The 27,373-nt window shown below is 47.9% G+C and overlaps 1 protein-coding gene across 5 annotated transcripts in view; it reads left to right on the forward strand.

Annotated features, from left to right (window-relative positions):
- The window catches only part of LOC133375073 (uncharacterized), a 30,668-nt gene extending 4,095 nt beyond the window's left edge, over window positions 1-26,573 (forward strand). For 2 of the 5 annotated variants that reach the window (XM_061606552.1, XM_061606553.1), the window contains 5 exons: window positions 1,143-1,317; window positions 3,009-3,759; window positions 15,719-16,001; window positions 19,453-19,695; window positions 21,494-26,286. In XM_061606552.1, the coding sequence (XP_061462536.1) occupies window positions 3,580-3,759; window positions 15,719-16,001; window positions 19,453-19,695; window positions 21,494-22,956 (2,169 nt within the window). In that variant the 5' untranslated portion in view covers window positions 1,143-1,317; window positions 3,009-3,579 and the 3' untranslated portion in view covers window positions 22,957-26,286. Of the gene's footprint in view, window positions 1-1,142; window positions 1,318-3,008; window positions 3,760-15,718; window positions 16,002-19,452; window positions 19,696-21,493 lie in introns of all 5 variants that reach the window. The other 3 variants (XM_061606554.1, XM_061606555.1, XM_061606556.1) reach the window with 2 other exon arrangements.
- The last annotated feature ends 800 nt before the right edge of the window (window positions 26,574-27,373 follow it).

Here is a 27,373-nt window from a genome sequence, read left to right on the forward strand (position 1 = left end):
TTAAGATGTTTTTTAATTTAAAAAAAAGATTTTTAGTGTTTTTGAACTGGTACACGGGCACATGGCTCAGAGAGAAAGCCCCCTCTCTAATCTTCCCAGTCTAAACCCCGATTTGGGAATCACAAACAGGTTGTCTCCAATGCCGGTCTCCTTCTCAGAGTAGCCCTGTTGAAATGAACGCACCTAAATTAGTCATGCCCATGACCTTCATTGGGTCTACTCCGAGTAGGACTAACATTGGAGACAACCCGATATCTTTCTGTTAAACTTCAAAACAATATTTATAACTTTAGGCCATCACTGAAGACCATTTCTTTCATTTCTGAGGGCCCCCCTCATCCTTATCTGAGCCGGATGTTGTTGTTCTGCAGAGCTTAGGCAGACAAAAGTTGAGCTTCTTGGCCCCTTAGGTTAACAATGGCAGCTTAACAGGAATACCTGGGGTGTCCAATGAAGCTGGATGTTGGAAGATTCAGGGCAGACAAAAGAAAGCATTCACACAGCGCTGAGTTCAACTGTGGAATGCAGAGTGGTAGGGCTGGCCCCCAACTTGCATGCCTCACAAGAGGATTAGATAAATTTGTGGAGGGTAAGGCAGCCAATGGCTACTAGCCACAATGGCTACGTTCTGCCTCCACTCTCAGAGGCAATATGACTCTGAACGCCGTCCCTGCGAATCACAAGCGGGGAGAGTTGCTTCTGTGTTCAGGTCCTGCTTGCAGGCGTCACAGAGGCATCGGGCTGGCCACTGTGGGTGGGACCAGGATGCTGGACTAGACTGGCCACTGGCCTGATCCAGCAGCCAGACTCTTCTGGTGTCCTTGCTATAAAAGAACAAGAGAGCCAGTGTGGTGTAGTGGTTAGAGTTCTGGACTACAACCTGGGAGACCAGGGTTCGAATCCCCACCCAGCCATGAAGCTCCCTGGGTGACCTTGGGCCAGTCACTGTCTCTCAGTCTCAGAGAAATGCAATGGTAAACCACCTCTGAATACTGTTTACCATGAAAACCCCATTCATAGCATCGCCATAAGTCGAGATCGACTTGAAGGCAGTCCATTTCCATAAAAGAATGAATCAGACAGTGAAGGCATCTGGTAGGATCAGAACAATTTCATACTACGTTTTCATTCATTTATGTCAGGCGTGAGGAACCTTTGGCACTCCAGATGTTGCTGAACTACAATTCCCATCGTCCCTGGCTATTGACAGTGCTGGCTAAGGCTGGTCCTAGGCTATGGGCTGAAGGCACATGAGGCTGAAGTAAGCAGGTCTGGGTCTGGTCAGTGCCTGGATGGGAGACCGCTTGGGAACCACAGGTATGCCGTCTTGAGTTTCTATGATGACAGAAAGGTGTGGTATAAATGTAATCAATCAATCAATAATAAATAATGGGTGTTGTACTTCAGCAACAACTGGAAGGACAAAGGTTTCCCATTCCTGATTCATGACATAAGAAGGAAATACAAACAACACCTTGCTAGGTAATCAGCTAGCCTTCTGCTGAAGTCCTTATCGGTACCATGAATTCATGCCCCCCTCCCCGGGTTTAGGAATGTGCTACAATGCTATGTAGGCAAAAATAATCTAATCTTGTTTTATGACTCTAAAACTCTGACTTAACAGAAATACTTCTTAGCTGAAAACAAAGTGAAAAGAGCAGGGGGGGAATCATGAGACTGAATCAAGTTTAGGGTGAGAATAAATCTATCACATCTCTGCATACTTCTCATACCTTATTAACCTTATCAAGGCAAAAAAATAGGCTGTTTTACACAGCAAGGGTTTTAACAAGAGTCAGGAAAACGCAAGTTGCTACAATAAGACTGTCCAGCAAAGGTGCCAAGGCTGCTGGGTCAAAAACAAATCTGTGCCATTCGCTCCCACAAGAGGCAGTGATGGCCACTAACTTGGATGGCTGTAAAAGAAGATTAGACCGATTTGTGGGGGATAAGGCTATGAGTGGCTACTAGTCATGATGGCTGTGCTCTGCCTCCCAGGAGGGGAGAGTGCTCTTTGCGCTCAGGTCCTGGTTGTGGGCTTTCCATTGGGGCATCTGGCTGGCCACTGAGGACAGGATGCTGACCTAGGTGGGCCACTGGCCTGATCCAGCAGCCAGGCTCTTCTGATGTTCCTATTTCAAACATGAATCTATTTCTCTCTAATATCCATGCCATTTTACCCTTCTCCCCTTCCACCAGTCCTCCCCCCCCCCATGTTGAATTTGTATATTGTTTAAACTCCTTATTATTATTATTACATTTATATCCCACCTTGCCTCCAAGGAGTTCAAGGTGGCATCCAAACATGGCTCTCCCCCTCCCAATTTGATCATCGTAACAACCATGTGAGGTAGGTTAGGCTGAGAGAGACAGTGACTGGCCCAAGGTCACCTGGTGAGCTTCATGGCCAAGTGGGGATTTGAACCCTGTTCTCTCACAGGTCCCAGTCTGACACTCTAACCACTACATCACACTGGCTCTCCTTGGGGCAGAGACCTCTTTGTATTCTGTAAAGCACCATGCTCACTGATGGAATTTTTTATAACAACAGTAATTAATCATTAGTATTTTATTAATAGTAATATAAACACTACTACTGCCTATGGCTATACTACCCTGATCTCCTCTGATCTCGTAAACTAAGCAGGGTCAGGCCTGGCTAGTACTTGGATGGGAGACCGCCCAGAAATACCGGTGCCATAGGCTTAGATGAAGGCAATGGGAAACCACCTCTGAATACCTCTTACCACAAAAACCCTATGAATATATCCAAAAAAGATTCATAGGGTCTCCATAAGTCCTAATCGACTCGAAGGCATATCACAACAAAAGTACTACTACTACTACTGTATTAGTATTAATATAATACTAATTATTATTGTTATTAATACAGTGGAGCTGCAATTGGAGGAGGGCAGGAAGAAACGATCATAGTGGGGCTGCAATTTGGGGCGGGGGACGGCAGGTAAATCCAACTCTTTTAAGCGAACCCTTTCTCCGGCTTGCAGGGCAGCCCTCTCCATGCCTGGATCGCAGCCTTTGGGCCATCTGGCCTTCCTTTGAAAGAACGACATCAACGCCACTTGCCGAACTTTTCGCGTCTGTTTGTTTTCCTTGGCCAATTAGAAGCCGGCAACTTGAGTGGGAGGGAAAGGGGGAGGAGCGAGCGAGCGAGAAAGAACCTGCCTCCACGTGACTCTTTCAGAGCCTTCCCCTTTGTCTGAACGGCGGGGCGATTCTTCGCCGGAGTCCGAGCCCGACGGCGGCGGCGGCGGCGGCGGCAGCGACGGCAGCGACGGGTTGCGTGCCTGGCCGTTGGTGGCTCCCTGCGACGCGGGCGAAGCCAGCGCTCCCTTTTTCCTTTAGGGAACCGCCCTACCCGGGTCCACCCCCCCGCATCGGCGCCCCCCAACTGTGGGGCCCTTCTGATCCTTGCCCTTTACTAGGGAACCCCCCCCCAAAAAAGGCCGATCCCCAACTGCGTGCACCTTTTGCCGCCTAGCGCATGCGAGGCGATCTCTGCAGAAGGGCAGGAGCTGTGCGGGGGGGAGCGGATTAGAGTCCCGTCCCGTAGGGGCCATGGCCAGCCGCAGAGCCGTGCCCCCCTCGCTGTGGTCCGGGAACGAGCGGCTGCGCATCGGGGAGCGTCTCCAAGCCAGCCTGGCCGGGATCTTCGAGTTGGATCTTCTGCGGGAAACACAAAGGGAGATCGTGGAGCGCGCTCTGGAGGAGAGCCGGACAGATGGGGAGTCGCAACAGGTGACAAGGGAGAGAGGCGGCGGCGGCAGTGGTGGGGGGGATGATTTTATTATTGCGGTTAATGTCCCGCCCTTCTTCCCAAAGGGAGCCCAGGGAGAAAAATTGTGGGAAGGTTTGTTCAACTCTTGACACCTGAGAATATCTGTGTTCAGGATCCACCCTGTTCTTGTTTTAAACTGTGTTTAATATTGAATTTTAAAGTGTTGTAACCCTCCTTGATGATCTTGCGGTTGAGGGGTGGGTAGAACAATCAAAAGAATAATGGTGGGAAATAGTAATAATAATAAGTTTTGGAAGTGCTCTTTCTAGGGAACGCCCCCAAAAATGGGTTTTTAAACTGATTCGTCTGTTCAAAATCAGCCAACGAACATGACAAAATGCAAGAAACAAGAGATGCTTTTTTAAAAAAATATTACCCAGAACTTTAAAAAGTGGAAGGAAAGAATATGGCAAACAAAAGTAAATGGTGGTGACTTCCTGGGGGTCCACCTAGCACTGGCATCTAGGCAAACTCCGCTGAGCTGTATAACAGGTCTTTCCTTGGCATGTTGAAGCCCCACTGAGTTAGCTGGCACTTCCCGTCTTCAGTCAGTTCATGTGCACTTTCAGGGCTGTTTTCATGCTTGTCTGCTCAAAAGTAAAACCCCACTGAGTACAGTGGGATTTCTTCCCAGGTGCAATCGGGTAGCCCCCCAGGGCACATGTACTTGGGCGCACTGAGTTCAACCAGCATTTGTGTGTCTGAGTGCAACGCTGCGATCCTGTGCGTCGTCTTTTGAAGGAAGTGGAGCTGCCTGGTGCCTAGTCAGACCTTTGGTCCATTGAGTTCAGTGTTGTCTGCACTGACTGGCAGCAGCTCTCCAGGATTTCAGACAGGGATCTCTCCCAATTCTAGTGGGAGATGCCGTCAGGGATTGAACTTGGGACCTTCTGCACTCAAAGCAGGTGTTCTTCCCCTACCAAACTGCTGCCCTTCATAGGCTTTGCATAGGGCTTGTTTCAAAAGACTGTTTACGTGGAGCTTATTGGATATCGCCTGGCTTGTGTGCGCGCGTGCATTTAATTACAGTTTGTGCATGTTGATGCACATGGTCAGCTGCCTCGGATATTTTTCTAGAAAGGCAAGGTGTGAATCTGGATTGAAGGATACACTGGATGCAGCGAGACGTGTTTCTGGGTAAATGAAACGTGGGCTGCTGCTGTGACCCAGAGAGGCCTTTTTGAGATGAGTTGGGCCTTCAGTGGTCCTGAGTAGGCGCACTTGGCATTATACATTTTTGTAAAACAGGTTTCTAGTTTCTAAGAGTGGGGGGAGTGACTGCTGGGGGCCTCTTGGTCGCTGAGCTATGTTGCTATCAGGACAGAAATTGGGGGGGGAATGAGCAGGAAAGCCCCCAAACATAGTTGGGCGTACCCCCTCCCCATAAGATCATGAAGTCCAGAGCCTAAAAAGTCACCTAACTGCACCACTCTTCCAGGGAGTCTTATAAGGAGAACCAGGCCTCGTTGGGTCTTATCCAGCATGGCGCTTCTGACTTGCTCTCACTTGAAGGACAGGGCTTGGGACCACTTAATGTGGGTTAGTTGTGCCTTAATTCAGGAATGAGGAACCTTTGTCATCCTGAGGGCCACATTCCCACAGGGGGCCGCATGTGAGGGGTAGGTGGGGCCAGAGTGGGGCAATGGATGGTCTGCGCTTCCTTTTGCAAAACAGGCTACACTGCAGCCATACAGGAGTTGAAGGTTTTTTTGTACCCATTCTCCAGACGAGCAAGAGGCATGGTCACTGTTCCGAGATGTGTTTCAGCCAGGCAAGAGCAATTGAGGAGGGTACAGAGCAGGCCTGGGGAGAGGGGGGTGCCATCGGGAGAGTCCGAGGGCCAGACAGAGGCCTGGAGGGCCGCATTTGCCCCATGGGCCTAGGGTTCCCAATTCCCGCTGGGTTTTAATTATAGGTGGGGCATTGATCAAAAGGAGCCAAATGGGGTGGTAAGGGGACACACATGGATGGATGGGACAATAAGCCTGACCTGTCAGGCTGTCTGGGTTGCATTCAGCTACGTCCTGCTCAGGGTAGACCCCTTGAGACGAATGAACCTAAGTTAGTCACGTCTAGTAACTTCAGCTGTCCTACTCTGAGCAGGATTAGCGTTGAATACCACCCTTTGCTTTTCAGACACTGCAAACAGATAGGTGGGTGGAATAGTGGAGCCCGCTGGCCAGGCTGATGGGCAAAGGTGAGCAGGAGGAGGAATTTGCAGGAGGGTGAGATGATGGCAGGGCAAGATCCGAGTGGGATAGAGGGGTCACTTGGGAGTAGAGATGGGGAGGCCTAGGGAAAGAACCAGAAAAATTGGGGAAGGGGACAGTGTTTTTTCCCCAGTTAATTTTTTTCCTGGAAAAATTAAAAAGGGGGTGGAGATAGGAAAAATTGGCAAAATCCATTTCCCCCCCATATTTTTTCCTTTTTTTTTGTCCTGGGCCTTCACATCTCTACTTGGGAGTAGAGCTTTTGGCAAGATTTGAAGATCCAGGGATCAGCGGGTGTTGAATCGAGCTGAGTTTTACCTGCAGCAGAAAGTAAGGGACCCACATTAGCTGTGTCTATGGATTTCAGTGGGTTTACTCTTATGACTAACTCAGGATACAGCCCAGAAAGATGAGACTTTGGGGAATGCCAGAGAGGTGTAAGTGGAGGAATTTGAAGGCTGCTGGGTGGGGATGAGAGATTAGGGCAGAAGGTGAGGGCAGCGGATGGGAGGGGATGTGTGTGTTGTCTTGGGATGGAGGGGATTGGTTTGGAGAAGGAAAAGATCTGCTTTGCAGAGTCTGGGAGCACCTCTGACTGTGAGAAGGGCTGGATGAAGGGTGACAGCAACCAGGTAGATTAGGCAGGTGTTTGAGCAGGGAAAATAAATAAATAAGAAGGCTTGTGAATGCCGACGTGGCAGATGGGTAAGTCATGTACGAACTGAGATTTTGGGAGGAAGAGGGGAGTGGTGCAGGGGGAAGATGCAGGGAATGGGAATTGTCAGAGGGCGCCGTCAGTGAGGAAAGGGGGAGATAAGTGGTGACGCTTGGGGGGAACCTTTGCTTCGGGTGATGGGTCCCGCCCAGGGCGAAATGTTTACACCAAATACGCACAAGGTCACCCTGCAGTTGGTTCATCTGGAATAACTCCCAGGTTCTGCTGCTGTTGCAGCCACAAATGTGTTTTGGAAACCTCCCATCAACAGCCACCCGAAATGGTGGGGAATCCACATTGTTTGGATTTACGCAGTTTCTTTTTTTAGATTCATCCTTCCTTGTTACGAAAGAATTTGGTGGCGGTGGGGGGGAGTTGCCCTGTTCAGCGTAGTGTTGAAATCCAAACAGCTGGGCCAGTGACAGAGTGGTAGTTAACTGTTTGACAAAGGCTTGAGTGTTACTCGAAAGCTTGCACACTCTTTTTCTGGATTTTCCCTGAAAGGAGTTGCTGTACCAGTTCTGTTTTAAAGGCATTACAGGCTTCACATTTTATTTCGCATGCAAAACACTTCTGCCAGATCTTCAGCTCTGTATTCTGTCTGTGGCGGAGCGCTGAGCAAGATGTTTCAGGAAGCTAGTCCTGGAGAAGAAGCTATGCAAGTTTTTGAGTTGCACAGAACTCTTAGATGTTCTGATGAAGCGTTCTGCCTCTCTCCTGAAAGCTTGGTGTTGCTTGATGTCTCTCCCCCCCCCCCCCAATAATCTAGCAGCCCCCACTCTCTGGAATTCCCTCCCGTTCGATCTTCGACATGCCCCTTCCCTGGATACCTTCCGCCGAGCCTTAAAAACTTGGCTGTTTGGTCAGGCCTTTGGGACTATTGGGATGGGCTAATTATATACTCAATGCCCGTTGCTATGTACTACATTTGCTGCTATTTGTCACTGTTGATTATTTGCATTTTATTGTATTTACTGTAATTACTGTATTCTTGTATTTTATTGAATTTGTTATGTACGCCGCCTAGAGTGGCTTCGGCCAGATAGGCGGCCTAAAAATTACACCATTATTATTATTATTATTATTATTATTATTATTATTATTATTATTAGTTTCTCCCACATCATGTGGTGATTGCCACTGGCTTATCATGTGCATTCTGGGAGCTGGGAATTTTGATCAGTGTTGAGAACTATGATTGCAGAATTAAGAAGATGATGCTTCTTCTGGGTGGCTTAAAATGGATAACACAGGAAGCTACGTTGGATGTCTGCCTGGATTCACAGCAGCTCTCCAGATCTCACAGGAACGCAAAGACAAGAGTGTGATCTTGTGTATATAACAGAAGGCTCTAGGTACCCAGGTCACATCCGCACCATCCATTTAAAGGGCTCTTATGCCACCGGCAGTTGTGTCTGCCCACAAACAATCTGGGAACTGTAGTTTGTTAAGGGTGCTGGGAACTGTAGCTCTTGGAGGGGGGTCTCTTAACTACTCTCACCACCCTTAACACTACGCTTCCCAGGGTTCTCTGTGGGGAAGCCACGACTGTTAAAAAGTTGCGTATGAGTGTTTCCAGTGGATGGTGTGGAGTTGGCCCTCCAACAGTGCCTCTTGCGAGTCTTGCTGAGAGTGTCCTTTTTATCTGCATTTAAAAAAGGAACTGACCCCTGGGGGTTGGGGTGTGGCGACTGTTGACCAGGTGAAGGGCGAATGCTGCAGAGACCGAGAAGGAGCACAAGGAACCTTTCAGAGGGAGGGGTGTGGAATCTGCGGACCTCCAGGCGTTGTTGGATGACACCTCCCATCTTTCCTAACCCTAAGCCACCCAGGCTGGGATTGACGGCCGTTGGGGTCCAATATCAGGTGCTTCTTGGACCATTTGCATTCCTTCTCCTGGCTTGTGTTTGGATTGGAGCGCTCCCTTTGCAAACAAGATCTCCTCTTTTTCTGCAGTCATCCCTGCCCCTCCGCAAAATAATAATGCAGGGGATCTGGGTATGGAAGTCGCTCCAGCAAACCCTCTTGCTTTCTAAGGCTTTTCTGCGTCCCGGGCCTGCAGCTGTCGGCGAGGTGCTTCCTGGTGTTGGGGGTCCTGTCAGGTGGTTCCTTGTTTTGCCTGTGGTTTGGCTGGCCAGCCGTGGGCGTTGGCCAGTCCTTCCCTGGCGGGGCGGGAGAGCACCACAAAACAAAGCACCTGCTGTTCACCGCTGTGACTTCCTGCTTGGCACATCTCCCACCTCCGACACAACCTGGGGGAACGGTCTCTCCCCCCCACCTCGAACTTCCTCGTTTTTGCTGAGATACGTAGACCTGAACTCTCCAACAAGAGAGTCCTTCTGATGCACAAGGCATCTTACCCTTGCTGGGATGGTTTCCCAATTTTCCCTGCATTCGGGGGATCCTTATACGTGTCGTCTCGCCTGCTCGGAATCCCTGTGCATTGCAGGTGATTCTGGGAAGGGCATGCCAAGTGCATTCTGGGAAGCCCAGAGTTGGTTCAAGTAGGGACTTCATGAAGGCTTTGCTGCTGTAGACCTGCCTGAACAGGGACACAGGAAACTGTCCTATACTGAGTCCGGCCGTTGGGTCCACCAAGCTCAAGTGTTGTTTACATCAGCGGTTCCCAAACCTTTCCACCCAAGGATCACTTGAAAATTGCTGAGGGTCTTGTCAGGCCACTGAATGAATTTTCTGCCTGTTATCACAGTTGCAACACACCGTGCCAGATGCTGTATGATTTCCAATTGCGTGTTTATTGCTTTTTAAGTTTCTTGCATGGTCTTTTACTGCATTACAGTTTGCATTCTAATTCAGATTGCAACGCTATAAAATACGGTATGAGAAACAAAAGAAGCAATAAAATGCAATGAAAAATCAGTATGAATATTTAATGCAGACATGCTGTGGACCACACGGACGAAGCTGGTGGAGCGCTGGTGGTCCACGGACCGCGATTTGGGAACCCCTGATTTGCACTGCCTGGCAGGGGCTGCCTCAGGTTTCAGGAAGGGAATTCTCACCCTACTTGGAAACACTAAGAGACTGAATCTGGGACCTTCTGCATGCCAAGCAGATACTCGGCACCCTTCACAAACTACAGTTCCCAGGACTCTTTGGGGAAGCCGTCTGTGTCGAAAGTGGGATTGTCATGCTTTAAATGGATGGCGCAGCTGGGAAGACAGGTGCCAGAGTGTATCTGTGTTTTGTTGTAATGTGTGAACAAGCCTTCTGTCGTAGTTATACCGTGGGGAAATAAATGTAATAGATTCAGCGTTGAATACTGAATAAATGGGAGAATGAACTCCCGGATGTACGGACCGATGGCAGCGGCTTGCAGGGAACTCCACCTGTAGAAGGGTGAGGCCGCTGCATACACCCATGGCCCTTATCGTGTGCAAGCAGCTTTATCTGCCGAAGATGGCGAGGGAGGGTGGCGGGTCAACAGCCCCAAGAATACATTGTGTGTTGGGGGGGGGTTGCATCAGGGGCCGGCTCCAGCCTTTGAGGGACTGGTAAGCAATCTGGCCCCGAGAGGGGCTTTTCTGTTTTTAAAGTGGGGATGGGAGAAAGTAGACGCCTAGCCTGTGATGTAGTGGTTGCAGCCTTTCCCAACCAGTGTGCCTCCAGATGTTGTTGGACCACAACTCCCATCAGCCTCAGCCATTGGCAGTGCTGGCTGAGGCTGATGGGAGTTGTGGTCCAACAACATCTGGAGGCACACTGGTCCAACAACATCTGGAGGTACACCGGTTGGGAAAGGCTGGGTAAGAGTCTTGGATTTGGACTTGGGAGACCAGGGTTCGAATCTCCGCTTGGATGTGAAGCTCACTGGGTGACCTCGGGGGGCATCACTCTCTCTGTCTCTCAGACTAACCTGTCTGGGAGATTAGTTCAGGGCCCCTCCAGTCCGGTGTTTTATTGCGGGTGCAACTTGGGCCCCATCCACATTAGACATTCAAAGCAGTGTAATTTCTCTTGAAATGGTTGAGATTTCCCCCTAAAGAATCCTGGGCGAAGAGAGTTGTTAAGAGACCCCTCTTCCCCTCGCGGAGCTACAATTCCCAGAGTGGTTCCAAGAGTGGTTTAACAGTCCGTCCCTCTTCCCAGGGAACACTGGGAATGGTATCTCGGCGAGGGGAAGAGGGGATGTCTGAACAATTCCCTGCATCCTTAACAGACTACAGTTCTCATAGAGATCAAATGAAGTCCATGTCTGTAAGTATATTGAATTGGGTGTTGTAGTGGCGCTCATTTGGTGACCTGCATTTAAATCCTGCTTTGGCTGTTGTTCCTCACCCTTGGTTCTCCTTATCTGTAAAGTGGGAACAACATCGATCTAGTTCACAAAGTTCTCGTGAAGGCAAACAAAAGATAAAAAAAGAGATCAGCGTAAGGCGGGTTTGCCTATGTTAAGTCATGCGCTAAAAACCGGTCGACATTTGTTGAGTGCACAAGGAAACATTTTGTTTGCCCAGCGTGTTCTTAATTTATGGAATGCAACATGTGGCGGCAGCTACTGGCTTAGCTGGCTTTTTTTAAACAGGATTAGACAAACTCAGTGAAGGAGTCAATCTATCGCAGTGTATTAGCTAGCAAGAACTGGAACCTCTAGGTACAGGGTTAATATATCTGATTACCAAATGGCAGGGACAGACAGGAGAAGTTTTTTTTCCTTCTTGTGAGCTTCCCATAGGCACCTGTTTGGCCACTATACTGGACTACATCAGCGGTTCCCAATCATTTGGTATGGCAACCCACAAGACCAAATTTACTTGGTATGGTGACCCGTTGATTTATTGTCACATGAATTTTGGACCTTAGGTCTTCAGTAGCCATCACTTTAATGCATTTTAACTGCAAGTTTGCCTCTTTGATAACCATCACCTGAGGCATCCAAGCAAAAAATTCCTTAACGCCCTTGTTGATGTGGAGTTTGTGGAATATTTATAGTATACTTACAAAGGTATTCACAGATTTTTTAAAAAAATGGGAATGTAAGAACACCAATCATCTGATTGTACCTGCGCATCAGAGGTGAACTGTAAGAGTCACTCAGAAGAACTCCCTGTACCTTGCGAGTGAACCTTCTCCAGATCTGCTGCCAGAGGGTGGTTCCCAAGTGTTAAAATGTAAGACTCTGACTTTTTAAATGCTAGATTACAAATATCAACACAGCATCCTAATATGCCAGCAAAACAAAAAGTTGAAGGAAGTATTCATCATACCATTAAAGGATTAAAACGGGGTTCCCAAGCTGCGGTCTGTGAGCGGTGGCAATGCTGCAAAAGTGCAATTAAGAATCATGCAGCATCTAGCACAGCGCATTATAATTGCTGCAACAGGCAGAAAAATCATTAAGTGTTCCACCAAAATCCTCAGTAACTTCCAAGTGGTCCATGTGGGGCAGAAAAGTTGGGAACCACTGGATTGAAAGCAATAATTGTGGAGGTGACCCACTTGCAGGAGCTTTGCGACCCACTTGCGGGCTGTGACCCACAGGTTGGGGAACGCCGGCTTACATGAACCTCAGGCCTGGCCCAACTGCATTACTTTCTGTGTGCTACATCAGTGATGAGGGAACCATGTGTGGCCTCCCAGATGTTGTTGGACTGCACCTCCCATCAGCCCCGGCCCATGTGGCCAATGGTTGGAGATGATGGGAGTTGTAGGCCAACCAGTGGCAGCTAGTGGCTCCATGTCAGTGGGGCAGTGGAATCCGCTCCAAGGTTTAGTCTGTGCTTCCAAGGAGCTGTCCAAGGTGCTGAAGAAACCACTGAGTCCAGTGGCACTCAGAGGATCGCACAGGTTTTTCATCCCTGCTCTGTGTAATGCTAATACCTTGGAGTTGATGTTGATGATGAGAATGTTATAACTTCATTGCATTTTAAGCGAACCATTGCTTATATGGGCAGCTCGATCTCTGACTATTGGGGGGGGCACCAAATTCTTAGCAAGCTCTTTCTCCCCCCTCTTTTTTTATTTTAAAAAGAGCAGTTTTGGCCCCCCTTGCCCCAGCTTTTGAGCAGTCTTTTTTGGAAAGATACACTTGTGTAATAAGACATTGGTAGCGGAATGGACTGTATAAGTGAAATGTTAGCCGCAGTTCTTTGTAAGAACCATAGCCTTGAAACAAGGGTTTGAGTTGTTTCTTGTGGAATGTTATCATTTGAGTTGTAAAAAAATAGCCTAAAAATGTAAATGGACTGCCTTCAAGTCGATCCTGACTTATGGCGACCCTCTGAAGAGGGTTTTCATGAGGCTGAGAGGCGGTGACTGGCCCAAGGTCACCCAGAGAGCTGCATGGCTATGTGGGGATTCGAACCCTGGTCTCCCAGGTCGTAGTCCAACACTCTAACCACTACGCCAGAGCTGTTTTTTGGGGGGGGGGGAGTTGCAACAGTTTTTTTTTTTTTAAAAATTGCAAGCACATTCTGCCTTTGCTTTCTTTTCGTCGCAAACTTGAACTGCAAGTAGATCAGAGTTTGGGGATGGTAGCGAATTAATGTTGGCAAAATGGCAGCCCCTGAAATCCAAAATCTTGGCCATATTAGCTTGGGGATGCGGTGGAGCAGGCTAGAGAGGAATAGCCACTTGACAGACGGCACACACACACACACACGTCTGCACTAGCCACATGGCACGTGCGGACTTGCTTGCTGTCTGAATGGATAAGGAGGCTTCTAGACAATGGCAACAGCTGCTTGGCTTAAGAGAAAAAAGAAGGCCCCAGGGAGAGGAGGAGGAGCCCCCCGTTTCATGTTCCATTCTTGTTGGCTCAGCAAACGGGGCTCCCCACCCCTCCCTTGCATGAAGCAGCTGTCTTTAAGAGTGTACTGGGAGGGGGGAAAGCTCCGTAGGCATGTTGAAACTGTTACCCCTTCAACGCCTTGTGGAGATCAATCAGTCTTGCAGTCTGGCCCAGGTGCAGTCTGCACGGAACGCGGGTGGGTTCAGAGATGAGCTTTGGCATGTTTGCTTCCTCTTCATGCCTTGCACCTGTTAAGACCGTGGATTTGGGACTCTTGCCTTGCGCGACAGCTCTGCAGGTTTCCAGGGACTGTCGGCCCGACTTGTGCGGAAGAGGTTGGGTGGCAGGGGTTGCGAGCGAGAGCCACAGCGAAATGTGCCCCGGCGCACTCTTGTTCACTTGTTTTTTTACTTTACAAAAATTTGTACACCGTTTAACTGTAAGTTAAAACTCTGACCCAGTGGTTCTTAACCTTTTTTGGGTCACGGACCGCTTTGAGAATCTGACGAAAGCTAGGGTCCCCCACCAATGAAATAATGCAATCTTATTTTATTGCATTAGAAATTAATGTTTGTTTTTGCGCACAGCCCATAGACCCCTTCCTTGAAGCCCATCCATAGACCCCAGGTTAAGAACTCCAGCTGTAAGACTTGTTCTCTAAATATTTATTTATTTTTGAAAAGAAACATCTTGTTTTGGAGGGCATTTGGAAGACAGGGCTGCTATTTGTAACTGTTGTTTGATCTGTTGTTTTGACTGACTTTTAAAACAATAGATTCTGTGTATTCTTGTTCCGTTGCAGCCTTGTCCCCAGAAGTTGTTGGACTCCAACTCCCATCAGCCCCAGCCAGCATGGCCAATGGTCAGGAATGATGGGAATTGTCGTCCAGCAACATCTGGGAGCCAATGGTTGGGAAAGGCTATCCCTGTGGCCTATGCAAAGAGTGGTATATAAAGGTAAACATAACAACTCTCCGCACCCGCAGCAAACTACAGTTCCCAGGATTCTTTGGGGGCAGGGGAAGCCATGACTGTTTGATGTGGCATTGTTTAATATCCCAATCCTGGAAATGTGGTAATGGAGGCTAAGACAGGCAGTGATACCTCCATGACTTCCTGAGTCGTAGATTTGCCTACTGTTGCGCTTCAGCTCTCTGGTGCAGGGTCACCCACTCTTCTCTCTCTGAGGGGCAGCAGTGGGGCTGAGGAGGTCCTGTTGTCACCTCCCCTGCTGGCTCCCTGGGTGAGTGAGTGGCTGGTGAAGAAGATTAGCCACCATTATCGCAGGCGGTGGGGAGACCTTCCAGAGAGAAGGGTTTAACGCAGCCCCCTCCCTGCAAAACCCAGAGGGTTATGAGCTGGCTATGAAAATAGGATTAGACAAATCCAGTGAAGGGCTGCGTCTGTCAGCCGCGAGATAAAGGATTGGAACCCTTGTGCGCAGAGCCTGGTACCGTTTCTTCTGTTTCCAGTCTTCTGGGGACGGTGCCGTTGCATAATGAACATTAGGTGACATTTGTAAAAGCACCAGCTCCGCAGATTGAAGCAGTCAAACAGGCATTTATGGGATAAAGTGAACCATCAAGTAAACTGGTTCCAAGCTGTTAAGGGCTTATATACTAATGGTAACATCATTCCACTGCTGTGGAAGTCTTATTAGACAGGCGCCATCTCTGTTATCTTTTTGGCACCTATTGAAGACCTTCCTCTTTCAACAAACTTTTTAAGTTTAGATCTATCCCAGTCTGCGTCTGTGATGGAATTGCATTTTAATATGTTTCTAAACCTTCTTTTTAAAAACGTTTCTAATCTTAGAAGATGTTTTGAAAGCTTTTTAAAGATGTTTTGTTTTAATGTGTTTTAAAGTTTGTTTTTATGATGTTTTAAAGTTTTTAGGGCTTTTGTTTGCCGTCCTGGGCTCCTGCTGGGAGGAAAGGCGGGATATAAATCAAATAATAAATCAATAAGTTTCCATGCTGAGATTCCGCAGAGAGTCCTTGCTTTTTATTTCCAAGCGTCTCCTGAAAACCTTTTCATGTAGAGAGGCCTCTCCAACCATTTTCTTTTTCATCATTTTCTACTGTTTTCATGGTGTTTTGTTGCATATGCTGTGGTACCCCATCATGTTACATTGTATGAATTGGTGGTATATCAATACTTTTATTTATTTTTATTTTTAAAAAAAGTTGGCAGCCTTTTTCTGTTTTGTTTTACAAAAACTTTGCTTGTCTTCTGCAAAACAGGACGACCAGAGCAACCTGGGCGGTGATAGACTGCCTGGCCGGACCAAGCTGAACAGGAGCCACTCTGAGGACCTGCTGGGGACCCCTGAAGAGTCTCGTGCCTACAGCTCATCGGAGAACATTGAGGTGGACCCCAGGGTGCTGCCTGCGCCGGTGGGGGATGGATCGGACAAGGGATGCCTCGGGTTGCGGACTGTCAGCGAACAACTATCCTCCAAGAAAGGAGGGATCAATGGGGGAGAGACCCAAGAGATTTTGGAGGCTGACTCTAGGCCTAGCTCAGGTACGCCTGCTCAAGGCTTTTTTTGGTGGGGAGAGGAATCTACTTATGTGAGGATTTTTTTAAAAAAAATCTTATTTCTTAGCCTTGCTCGTTGCTTGTTACCCAGAGGTCTCTAGATGACTTACAACACATCTAAAAACATAAACATAAATACATTATACCATAAAAAAACAATCCCTGTAACAGCCACAGGCGGCTTGGCAGCACACTAATAACAAAACAGGTTTACCTCAGTCTGTCAGAAACCTGGGGGGGAAAAGGTATGTCTTTCCCGGGCACTAAAGTATGTTAATAATGGCGCCAGGTGGATCTTACTGGAGAGAGCATTTCATAGATGGGGAGCCCTCATGAGCTTCCCTCATTGCAGGCCTGGAGAAGGCCCTCAGAAGAAAATCTAAATGTCTTGGTAGATTCACATCGGGAGAGGCGTTCCGCGAGATATTAGGGTCCTGATCTATAGGTCACAACCAGCACTTTGATATATTACTACAAATATAACAGAAAGACAAACAAAAAAAATCGGCTCATATTGACAAGAACAGTCCATCCATCCTGATTTCAATGTATATATTCATATAGGCAGTCCGTATGTCCTAATAGATACACAAATGAGATTGAGGATTATAAGATATATGTTCAAATGTCAAAAGGGCAGTAAGATCTTCAGACCACCGAGTAGTAGATGGTAAGTGTTTATCCTTCCAACCTTGAAGTATAAGGGTTGGAGCCAACTAGACCCATTGAAATGAATGAACCTAAGGTAGTTAGGTCTATTGACTTCAGTGGGTGTATTCTTGAGTTGGACTAGCATTGGATGCAACTGTAAGTCTCTTTGCAACCATAAAGGCTTGCAGGATCCGCTTCTGTTGCGCCGACATCACATCAGTAGAATTTAAAAGGGAGCGAACATCCACAAATAACAAGGATTTTTCCAAAACGGACAACATTTTCTGACCAAAACGATGACTCTGCTGGACACACCCGCCTCATATGCCTCAAGGAGGCATAATCAGCATTACATCGCTGATTACATTATTTATTTCTGAATCTTGCCCCAACAGAAGGTCGGTTTGTGTATATATGTATGTGTGTGTGATCGCAGCCCTCTGTGTCTCCTCATCCTGATCTGAGGCTCCTTTTTCTGACATTTTATGGATCTCTTCTTAATTTGGGTGTGTGATTTATGTTAATAAGAACATAAGAACATAAGAAGAGCCTGCTGGATCAGGCCAGTGGCCCATCTAGTCCAGCATCCTGTTCTCACAGTGGCCAACCAGGTGCCTGGGGGAAGCCCGCAAGCAGGACCCGAGTGCAAGAACACTCTCCCCTCCTGAGGCTTCCAGCAACTGGTTTTCAGAAGCATGCTGCCTCTGACTAGGGTGGCAGAGCACAGCCATCACAGCTAGTAGCCACTGATAGCCCTGTCCTCCATGAATTTGTCTAATCTTCATTTAAAGCCGTCCAAGCTGGTGGCCATTACTGCATCTTGTGGGAGCAAATTCCATAGTTTAACTATGCGCTGAGTAAAGAAGTACTTCCTTTTGTCTGTCCTGAATCTTCCAACATTCAGCTTTGAATGTCCACGAGTTCTAGTATTATGAGAGAGGGAGAAGAACTTTTCTCTATCCACTTTCTCAATGCCATGCATAATTTTATACACTTCTATCATGTCTCCTCTGACCCGCCTTTTCTCTAAACTAAAAAGCCCCAAATGCTGCAACCTTTCCTCGTAAGGGAGTCGCTCCATCCCCTTGATCATTCTGGTTGCCCTCTTCTGAACCTTTTCCAACTCTAGAATATCCTTTTTGAGATGAGGCGACCAGAACTGTACACAGTATTCCAAATGCGGCCGCACCATAGATTTATACAATGGCATTACGATATCGGCTGTTTTATTTTCAATACCTTTCCTAATTATCGCTAGCATGGAATTTGCCTTTTTCACAGCTGCCGCACACTGGGTCGACATTTTCATCGTGCTGTCCACTACAACCCCGAGGTCTCTCTCCTGGTCGGTCACCGCCAGTTCAGACCCCATGAGCGTATATGTGAAATTAAGATTTTTTGCTCCAATATGCATAATTTTACACTTGTTTATATTGAATTGCATTTGCCATTTTTCTGCCCATTCACTCAGTTTGGAGAGGTCTTTTTGGAGCTCTTCGCAATCCCTTTTTGTTTTAACAACCCTGAACAATTTAGTGTCATCAGCAAACTTGGCCACTTCACTGCTCACTCCTAATTCTAGGTCATTAATGAACAAGTTGAAAAGTACAGGTCCCAATACCGATCCTTGAGGGACTTTCTACAGCCCTCCATTGGGAGAACTGTCCGTTTATTCCTACTCTCTGCTTTCTGCTTCTTAACCAATTCCTTATCCACAAGAGGACCTGTCCTCTTATTCCATGACTGCTAAGCTTCCTCAGAAGCCTTTGGTGAGGTACCTTGTCAAACGCTTTTTGAAAGTCTAAGTACACTATGTCCACTGGATCACCTCTATCTATATGCTTGTTGACACTCTCAAAGAATTCTAATAGGTTACTGAGACAGGATTTTCCCTTGCAGAAGCCATGCTGGCTCTGCTTCAGCAAGGCTTGTTCTTCTATGTGCTTAGTTAATCTAGCTTTAATAATACTTTCTACCAGTTTTCCAGGGACAGAAGTTAAGCTAACTGGCCTGTAATTTCCGGGATCCCCTCTGGATCCCTTTTTGAAGATTGGCGTTACATTTGCCACTTTCCAGTCCTCAGGCACGGAGGAGGACCCAAGGGACAAGTTACATATTTTAGTTAGCAGATCAGCAATTTCACCTTTGAGTTCTTTGAGAACTCTCGGGTGGATGCCATCCGGGCCCGGTGATTTGTCAGTTTTTATATTGTCCATTAAGCTTAGAACTTCCTCTCTCGTTACCACTATTTGTCTCAGTTCCTCAGAATCCCTTCCTGCAAATGTTAGTTCAGGTTCAGGGATCTGCCCTATATCTTCCACTGTGAAGACAGATGCAAAGAATTCATTTAGCTTCTCTGCAATCTCCTTATCGTTCTTTAGTACACCTTTGACTCCCTTATCATCCAAGGGTCCAATCGTCTCCCTAGATGGTCTCCTGCTTTGAATGTATTTATTTATACAAATATTTATTCAAATATTTATTTGAATGTATGTTTTCTCATATGCATTCAGAATTCTGCTGTGGGTGGGTGTGGCATGGGGTAGGGAAATCTCATATTAAAAGGAAGAGACTTGCCATTTATATGGTGTTTTCAGGTACTTTATTTTCTTGTTGTCCATCCTTAAGACAGCCCTGGTCTCCCAGGTCCCAGCCACTACAACGCACTGGCCGTTGATAAACTTTTATTTCTCCCTCGATAGGTCTGATCCCTTTTTGTTAAATACAGTTCAGCTTCCGTCCAGAGTGCAGCATCTTCTATCATCCTGTCTCTGCATTTTTTCAGGATTCTATGAGACAAGTGAGATGGGCTCCCTGTCTGATTCCTGTGCCTCCGTCCACAGTGATGGGCCTGCAGGTTCACGCTGCAGTATTGGCTCTCTCTCTCACCTGCCGGGCCTGCGGGAGACCAGCTTCGCCCGCCCACGCTCTACTGATGAGGCTGCCGCCCGCCTCCTAGACCTCCAGCTGCAGCGGCTCACCTTGGCGAATGCTTTTGGCGTGGACGGCAGGAGGCCTGTATCGACAGGTGAGGCGTGTTTGTGTGAACGGTGACTCCCAGGCTTCATGGATCCCTTGTGGGCTAGAGCCTTTCTCTTCTGGCTGAGAGGGGAGTTAAAAGCAAGGAACAAGTGAGAGTGCAACAGATAGGGCTGCATGTGTTCAGGGCAAGACCGTAGCTCAGTGGGAGAGCAAAGGTCCCAGGTTCCATCCCGGGCATCCCCAAGTAAGGCTGGGAAAGCCTGGAAGTGTGGAGAGCCACTGCCAGTCAGCACAGAGCAGGGGTGAGGAACTGGAGCCAGCTGGTGGGCTGGATCCTTATCTTCCCACATCTGCTGGTGGGCCAAGTCTGACAGGAGGTGAGGCATCATTTTTCATGTCAGGTGTAAGGCAGGTGGGTGTGACTTAGTTGAAACAGCCACATGGGCCAAATGGGGAGGCCTGGTGAGCCTAATAAGGCCTGCAGGCTGGAAGATCCTTACTGTTGTTGTTGTTGTTGTTATTATAAGTCGCTTGTTACCTGAAGGTCTCCAAGCAACGTACAACATTGTTAAAAACAAAAGTAAATATACCACACCATGAAACCAAATAATAAAACAATAAAAAGGAAGCCACAGAAAGCTTTGGCAGCAGACAAAACATCATCATCTCCGTTTCTCAAATGCCTGGGAGAGAAAGATAGGTTGCGACCTGGCGCTGACAAGATGCCAATGAAGGCACCCACCACACTGGGGAGCGCATTCCACAGATGGGGTGCCACAACTAAAAGGGCCCTTAGCGAATACCGGGCTAGATGGATTAAGAGTCTGACTTGGTATCTGGCCACATCTGCGCTGTACATTTAAAACATGATGATACCACTTTAAACAGACCTGGCTTCCCACAAAGGATCCTGGGAAGTGTAGTTTGTTAAGGGGTGCTGAGAGGAGACCCTCTATTCCCCTCAGAGCTGGGATTCTCAGAGTTCCCTGGGAGGATGGGTTGATTGTAGAACTGTAGCTCTGTGAGGGGAATAAGGGTCTCCTAACATCTGTCAGCACCCCTTAACAAACTACACTTCCCAGGATTCTTTGGGGGAAGCCAGGACTGTTTAAAGTGGTATCCTGGTGCTTTAAATTTATCAGGATGTGACCTATAAGGCAGCTTTCCTATGCTTCTAAGACCCCCAGTTTCATGGGGTGCTGTGGGGAAGAGTGAGAAAACCAAGCAGAGTGTGATTCTGAGTTCCAAATTCAGCCTTCTAAGAATCATTTCCCTCCCTTTCAGTATGAACCAATGGGAAGTTTTTCTATTCATTATTATTGTTGTGTGTCTGAAGCATTTTTACCCTGCTCTAAAGCCGAAAAAAGGCTCCCAGTAATGATTATTATCAGTAATATGAAAGACCCTGGTCTCAGGCTTATAATAATCTGAAAGGTGTGACACAAAAGGAAAGAGGGATGGGGAGGGAGGAGGGGGGAAAACAAACTCAGGCATTAGGTTTTTGTTACAAGATGGCCCCCCACCCCCATGGCAGATGGACCTGGTCCCATGGGCTGCAGAAATAGGACTGTGCCCCAAACTTCCTTCAGAATTTGTTGGACTCCAACTCCCATCAGCCCCAGCCAGCACATCCAACAGTCAGGGTAATCTGGACGTTGCTGGGTTACCACAGATTCTCAGTCCCTGCTTTATGCCCACATCTGAGTTCAGAGTATAACTGACTAAGGCTTTTGTCTGCCTTGAATCTCTCTTAAAGAGACATTCTGATTTCTACCTTTTATTTACTCATGTCCAGCCTATAGCTATCGGTTCTTGTACCCCTAAGTTCTCTTCCTTTGTTGCAGGTGACCTCGAGTTCCTCTTGGGCCTCGGAGACTTGTCGCTCCCACTCCCAAAGAACCCGAGCCTTCATTTGCTGCAGTACAAGTCGGACCTTGTGTCCCGGAACACCAACGAAATCTACCACTACCCTAGCCCCTTGCACGCTGTTGCTCTACAGAGCCCACTCTTCACCAGTAGCCTCTCCCGGAGCTCATCCCAGGAGGATCTTGATGAGGGCCCCCTGGAGCTTGCCGGGACTGACTCTCCCAAGAGAGTAGCTGTGTGCTCTAGGGAACAGCAGAGGGTCCGGGTAGACCAGTACGTTGCCAAATTGGTGCTGCGTTACAAGTGCCGTTCAGCAGCCAACAGGACAGAGACCGGATATCTAGCAGGGAATCAGAAGAGTTTGTCAATGTCTTCCGTCTATGGCTCCGTTCTAGGTGCCAGTCAGCTCCTGGCCCCAGCTCCTGGGTGGAAGATACGACGGCGCATCTCCACTTGCTCCCATTTGCGCTCTCCGGAAGGTTCCGAGGGGGCGCGAGATTCTCGGGTTTTGGACAGCCAAGGGGATTTCACTCCATTTCTAGAAATCGGCTGTGTCCAGTCCAGCACCACCAGCCTTGTGAAGGCTAGTGAGCCATCAGTGGTGTCTCTTCCGGACCCTCACTTGCCGTACCAGGAACCTTTTGTCATCCCCTATCCAAATAACCAACCCGGTGGGTCGGAGAGAGGGGTACTAGGCTGGGTCAGTGAGAGCAAGCACCATGTTATCCAGGGCCAGACTCCGTTCAGAAAGGAGGCCTCGTTGCCCTGGGCCACTGTAGACTTTGGCAAGCTGTACAAAGGCAAGCATGCTTCCCGGGAGTTGGTGAAGGCAGCCGAGAGGCAGGAGAAGCCAGCAGAGCGGAGCTGGTTGAGTCCCCGGGAGCTCCTGCGCAGGCTGAGCCTTCGTCGCAGGCCGTCCACTCGCGTCGGGAGCAGGGCCCGTGCCAGCTCGGAAATCAACGTCCACGTGGCAGCGGAGCTGGCATGCCACAGTGACCTGCAAGCCAGCAGAGGCAAAGCGGTCAAACCAAAATGGACGTCTGTCCTGGAGATCTCCAGCAAGGCCCCCGGACGGCACCGGCTGAAAGCTGGCGCCTTCCAACCGCCCCAGGTGCTGAACTGCCACCTTGCCTTTTCCTCTGACTCACCGACATCGTTTTGCTTCCTGGGGGGCAACCCCCTTGACCTGCCGCCCCGGCAGCGGGCTGGACTTCCCAGTGGTGGCGGCTCCAGCCTTGGCAAGGTGGACGCCACGAGTGCTGTCAGCCTGAACGGTGACTGGATCCTCCATCAGCTCGGGGACCAGTGGCCCTGTGCCTCGGCCACTTTGGACTCTGCTGACTTGCCAGTCCACAGCTTCAAGCTCCGGCGCAGCCGTTCCTTCAAAGAGCTCAAGAAGATGATGTCGCGCTCTTTCAAGGGGTCGAGAACCGCCAAGTGACTCCCTGCACACCTTCCTTCAGGAATGCTAGAGAGAGGCTGTTGCGACACATTGGGTGATGGGTAGGGCAGGTACCAGATGAGGTAGCTTCTCATCCTGATTGGAGGCTTCTGGACTCACTATTCTGGGAGAGCTGCCATTTGTTTTATTTTTTTGTTTGTCATTTGGACACAACCGGGGCCACCTCCTGAGTTTTTTCACACTCTTATTCCCACATACCCCCTTCAATTCACATGCAAACTCTTCATGCCTTGGGATTACTTGCTGGCATTAATGAGAACCAAAGATTGATGTTGAATTTCAGCGCTCTTCAGATAACTTCTCCCCAACGAGTAATTGGTTGAGGGCCAAAGGGGTGGGTCTCATAACCACCACGTGTAAGCTTCGGATCCTAGTAGTCTTGTAGCCTTGATGTTAGGGGCTGAGGGATGTTGATCCTGCAAGTTTTCCCTTTGAAGGTTTCGCCATTATTTTTTCCCAGACATGGCAGGAAAAGATTGCAGAGCTACACAAATTTTATTTTATTCTGTTTCATTTAGGATCAAAGGATAGTATGCCTTTTATCCATGTCTGATTACTGAAGTCTTTGCAGGAGTCACTGTTAGTGGCCTGTTATGGCTCAGACACATGGCTCATATCCACTAGGAGCCAGGGGTTCAGTATTGCGGGTCCAATTCTGTGGAACTCGCTCCTGGCTAAAATCAGAGAGGCCCTTGTTGAACTTCCAGTGCTTGATGAAGACTTTTTTTTTAAAATCAGGCATTTTAAGTAAGTCTTTTCCCCCCCCCCCGCACCAATTTTATGGTTAATTTTAACTTGATTTATGATATCCCTATTGTACACTGCAGAGAAATGGCAGTAGTAAGTGGTAGATAAATTATTAAAATACTTTTTTGCAACATTAAGGCCTTTACAAGCCACCACCGATCACCGTCCTCCTGGATTATTTTTTTTGTAGTTCCAGGTTGACAACAAAGCCAAAGAGGATTATTGCAGTTGGGAACCATCGTGTGTGCTTGGCATGGGTGAACTGTGTGAGGCCTGGTGGGTTGCAAATTGTGCAGGCCCAACATTGATGCTGAAGAGTGTAATCGTTTGGTCTGGATGTGGATCGGGGGTTGAGACCTGCTTTGGTTTCCCGTGGCCTGCCTCAAAACTGACATCTCTGCAGCCTTTTCTTGTGGTTTTTAAAGGTTGCCTTCCTTTTCCAGTAAGAGTATGACACAGGGGCCCTTCAGATGTTGTTGGGGTACAGTTCGCGTCAGCCTCAACCACCATGGCCCAGTGGTCAGGGATAATGGGAGATGTAGTTCCACAGGGTCTGGAAGGTCACAAAGAATTCCCAACTTTTGGTATAATGTAAAAGGTAGCCCTGCGGGAAGGAGGCTTTTTTCATTTTTTCCCACTTTGTCCCTGAATGGGTTGCAGCTAGGAGCTTCCAAATGTCTTTCTGGAGCTTTTTCTAAATGGTTCCTCCCATGTTTAAAGGGAGGGGTGATCTGCTCCCATGTGCTCCTCCTCTCCAAAGTTTACTTGAAACCAGATAGCATTTGATTTGTGGTTGCTGCTGCTGCTGTTGTAAACCTCATGCAGACTTGTGGGGCACTGTTTGGGCCCACATGCATTTTCCATTGTGCAGTTTACACAAAAGTAGACCTACAGGGATGTCCTTGTAAGACACTGTCACAAATTTTAATCTGTACAACATCCCCAAATTTCAGGCGGTTACCACTTACCATTTCCCCTCTGGAAACAAAAAACCACTGGCGGTCAGAAATCCTCAGCAAAAAGCCCTGGGGGGCATTTCTCCCTCTTATTGTGTAACTTACATGTGAGTAGACCTACAGGATTGTCCTCCTACCTAGGACATTGTCACAAACTGTCACCTGTACAACATCGCCATATTTCAGCCAGTTACCATTTACCATTTTCCTTCTGCAAACAAAAAACCCACTGGGGTCCAAAAATACCCCACAAATTGTATTGTTTACCCAATATGCATGGAGAAGGGGCCGATGTAGACAGCTCTGAAAAATTCTACCTCCTCTAAATAAGTGTTTTTTGGCTCGAGGTGCTTTGATAGGGTCAAAAAGGGAGCATTTTGGGGGAGGACAAAGTGACCCCATCCATCCATTGGAAATCTCATTGGGGTCCACATTTATACCAAAGTCAGCCAATGTTTTTTCACTGGGTCCACATGAGGCTTAACTGTCTTGCTCTCTGAAACTGTGAACCTTATTTCCCCTCCTCCCCGTTTAAATGAAAATGTTAAGATCAAGATTAGAAAAAGAAATAAAACAAGCCGTTTTAAATTATGTATCTGTTTGCCCTCTACCCTCGCTCTGGAAGAGCATCCTGGGAAGTGTAGTTTGCCAACAGAGCTGAGAGTTGTGAGGCGGTCCTTATTCCCTTCAGAGCTGTAATTTCAAGAATTCCCTGGAAAGGGGGATTGATTGTTAAACCATGCTGGCGATTGTCACTCTTGAGGGAATTGGGGGTCTCCTCTAACAGCTGTCAGCACCTGTTATGTACTACAGTTCCCGGGATTCTTTGTGGGAAGCCATGACTGTTAAAGCGGTATGATACTGCTTTAAACGTATACTGCAGATGTGGCCTCAAGTGTTTTCGCATTTGATCGACAACCTTTTGCTTTGTAAGTTGTGGGGAGGAGAGAGGTACGATTCCAACAAACCTGGGTTGTAAAATGGGGTGGGGAAGGGGGAGGATTGCAGACTGCCCCTCCTATAATTAATCACATGCTGAGAATGTGCGCACACCTGCCCTGTGCTTATAAGCTGGTAGGAGGATGCAGCCGACTGCTTTCTCCTGCCTCCCAGGCACACAATTCTGCCTCCTTGACGCCACTGCTGCTGCTGCTGTCTAGAAAAGACCAGGCGAATTGCTGTTTACAGCATGACTCCTGGCACCATGCGGCTAATAATAGTAATTAAAGAGGATGAGACGGGCAAGCTGGAGCTTGTTGGGGTGGTGGTGGTGCGTTGTAGCCCAGAACTCGCCGTTTCCAGCAGTTGAAAACTCCCGTTAAATAACTTTTCAGTGTTCAGAGCACTTTGCACATGTTCTCTCAGTAATCTTTACAAAAACCCTGAAAGGTAAGTCAGTATTATTATGAATTATTTCCCCATAATGCAGATACGGAAGACTGAGGCTGAGAGCAAGGGGCTCTGTCTACGGCCATGTAGTGAGGCTGCGGCAGAGGCATAATTTAAACTGAGGGCCTCTCGGACTTGTAACTAAGGCCACATTTGCACCATACATTGATTCCACTATTAGTCTACTTTAAACTGTAATGGCTTCCCCCAAAGAATCCTGGGAAGTGTAGGTTGTGAAGGGTGCTGAGAGTTGTTAAAAATGAAATGGACTGCCTTCAAGTCAATTCTGACTTATGGCAACCCTATGAATAGGGTTTTCATGAGGCTGAGAGGCAGTGACTGGCCCAAGGTCACCCTGTCAGCTTCATGGCTGTGTGGGGATTCGAACCCTGGTCTCACAGGTTGTAGTCCAACACTAACCATTACACCACACTGCTATTTCTCAAGAGTTATAGAGAAACATTAAACCACGCTGGCAGTTGTAGTTTTGTGACAGGAACAGTGGTCTAATAACTCAGCACCCTTCACAAGCTACACTTCCCAGGATTCATTGGGAGAAGCCATGATTGTTTAAAGTAGATTGTGGAATAAATGTCTGGTGTGAATGAGGCCTTAGGCTGCAGTCTAATACATGTCTACCCAGAAGTAAGCTCCATGGAGTTCAATGTGACTTACTCTCAGGTAAGTGTGTATTGGATTGAAGCTTTAGTGTTTTAGCCACTAGGCTACATCAGGAAAGTGTCACTTGGTGGAAATGGCTTCCCACCAGGTTGATACTTAAGGCAGAGGAGAGATGAGGTGGGAGGGCATTTCAGACAAGGACTGGCCATACTATTAGGAGGGGGAAGCAGGCCATGTAGCGTTGAAGGATAGTGACTGATACAGTACTTAGTTCAGGTTTATGGGATCTACTTTTTTCCCCTAACTGCCATTATGAGATCCATCAAATATAGCCAGATCTGCGGTTGTAGCTGGGTTGTGGGGCAGAGTCAGATGAAAAATGGTGGCTGAGGGGCAGAGCTAATTACTTCCTGTTGTGTATTCCATGAGCCATGTACACAATCTTCATCTGTGTGACTGCAGCTCAGTGATTCTAACATGCCTAATTTAGAACACAAACACCAAACGGTTGCTACCCTGTGGGCAAATCATGAGGACTAGAAGCTTTCTTGGGGGATTAAAAAGAAAAATGGGGGGTAGGGGAGAGACAACTGCAGAGATCCTCCAGAAGCTAAAGCCCTGTTAGGGTCAACAATACCCCACCTACAATATATGCATGCGCACACATTCCACTGATGTTACTA

This window comes from Rhineura floridana, chromosome 22 (genome assembly GCF_030035675.1).
Source record: "Rhineura floridana isolate rRhiFlo1 chromosome 22, rRhiFlo1.hap2, whole genome shotgun sequence".
NCBI lineage: Eukaryota > Metazoa > Chordata > Lepidosauria > Squamata > Rhineuridae > Rhineura > Rhineura floridana.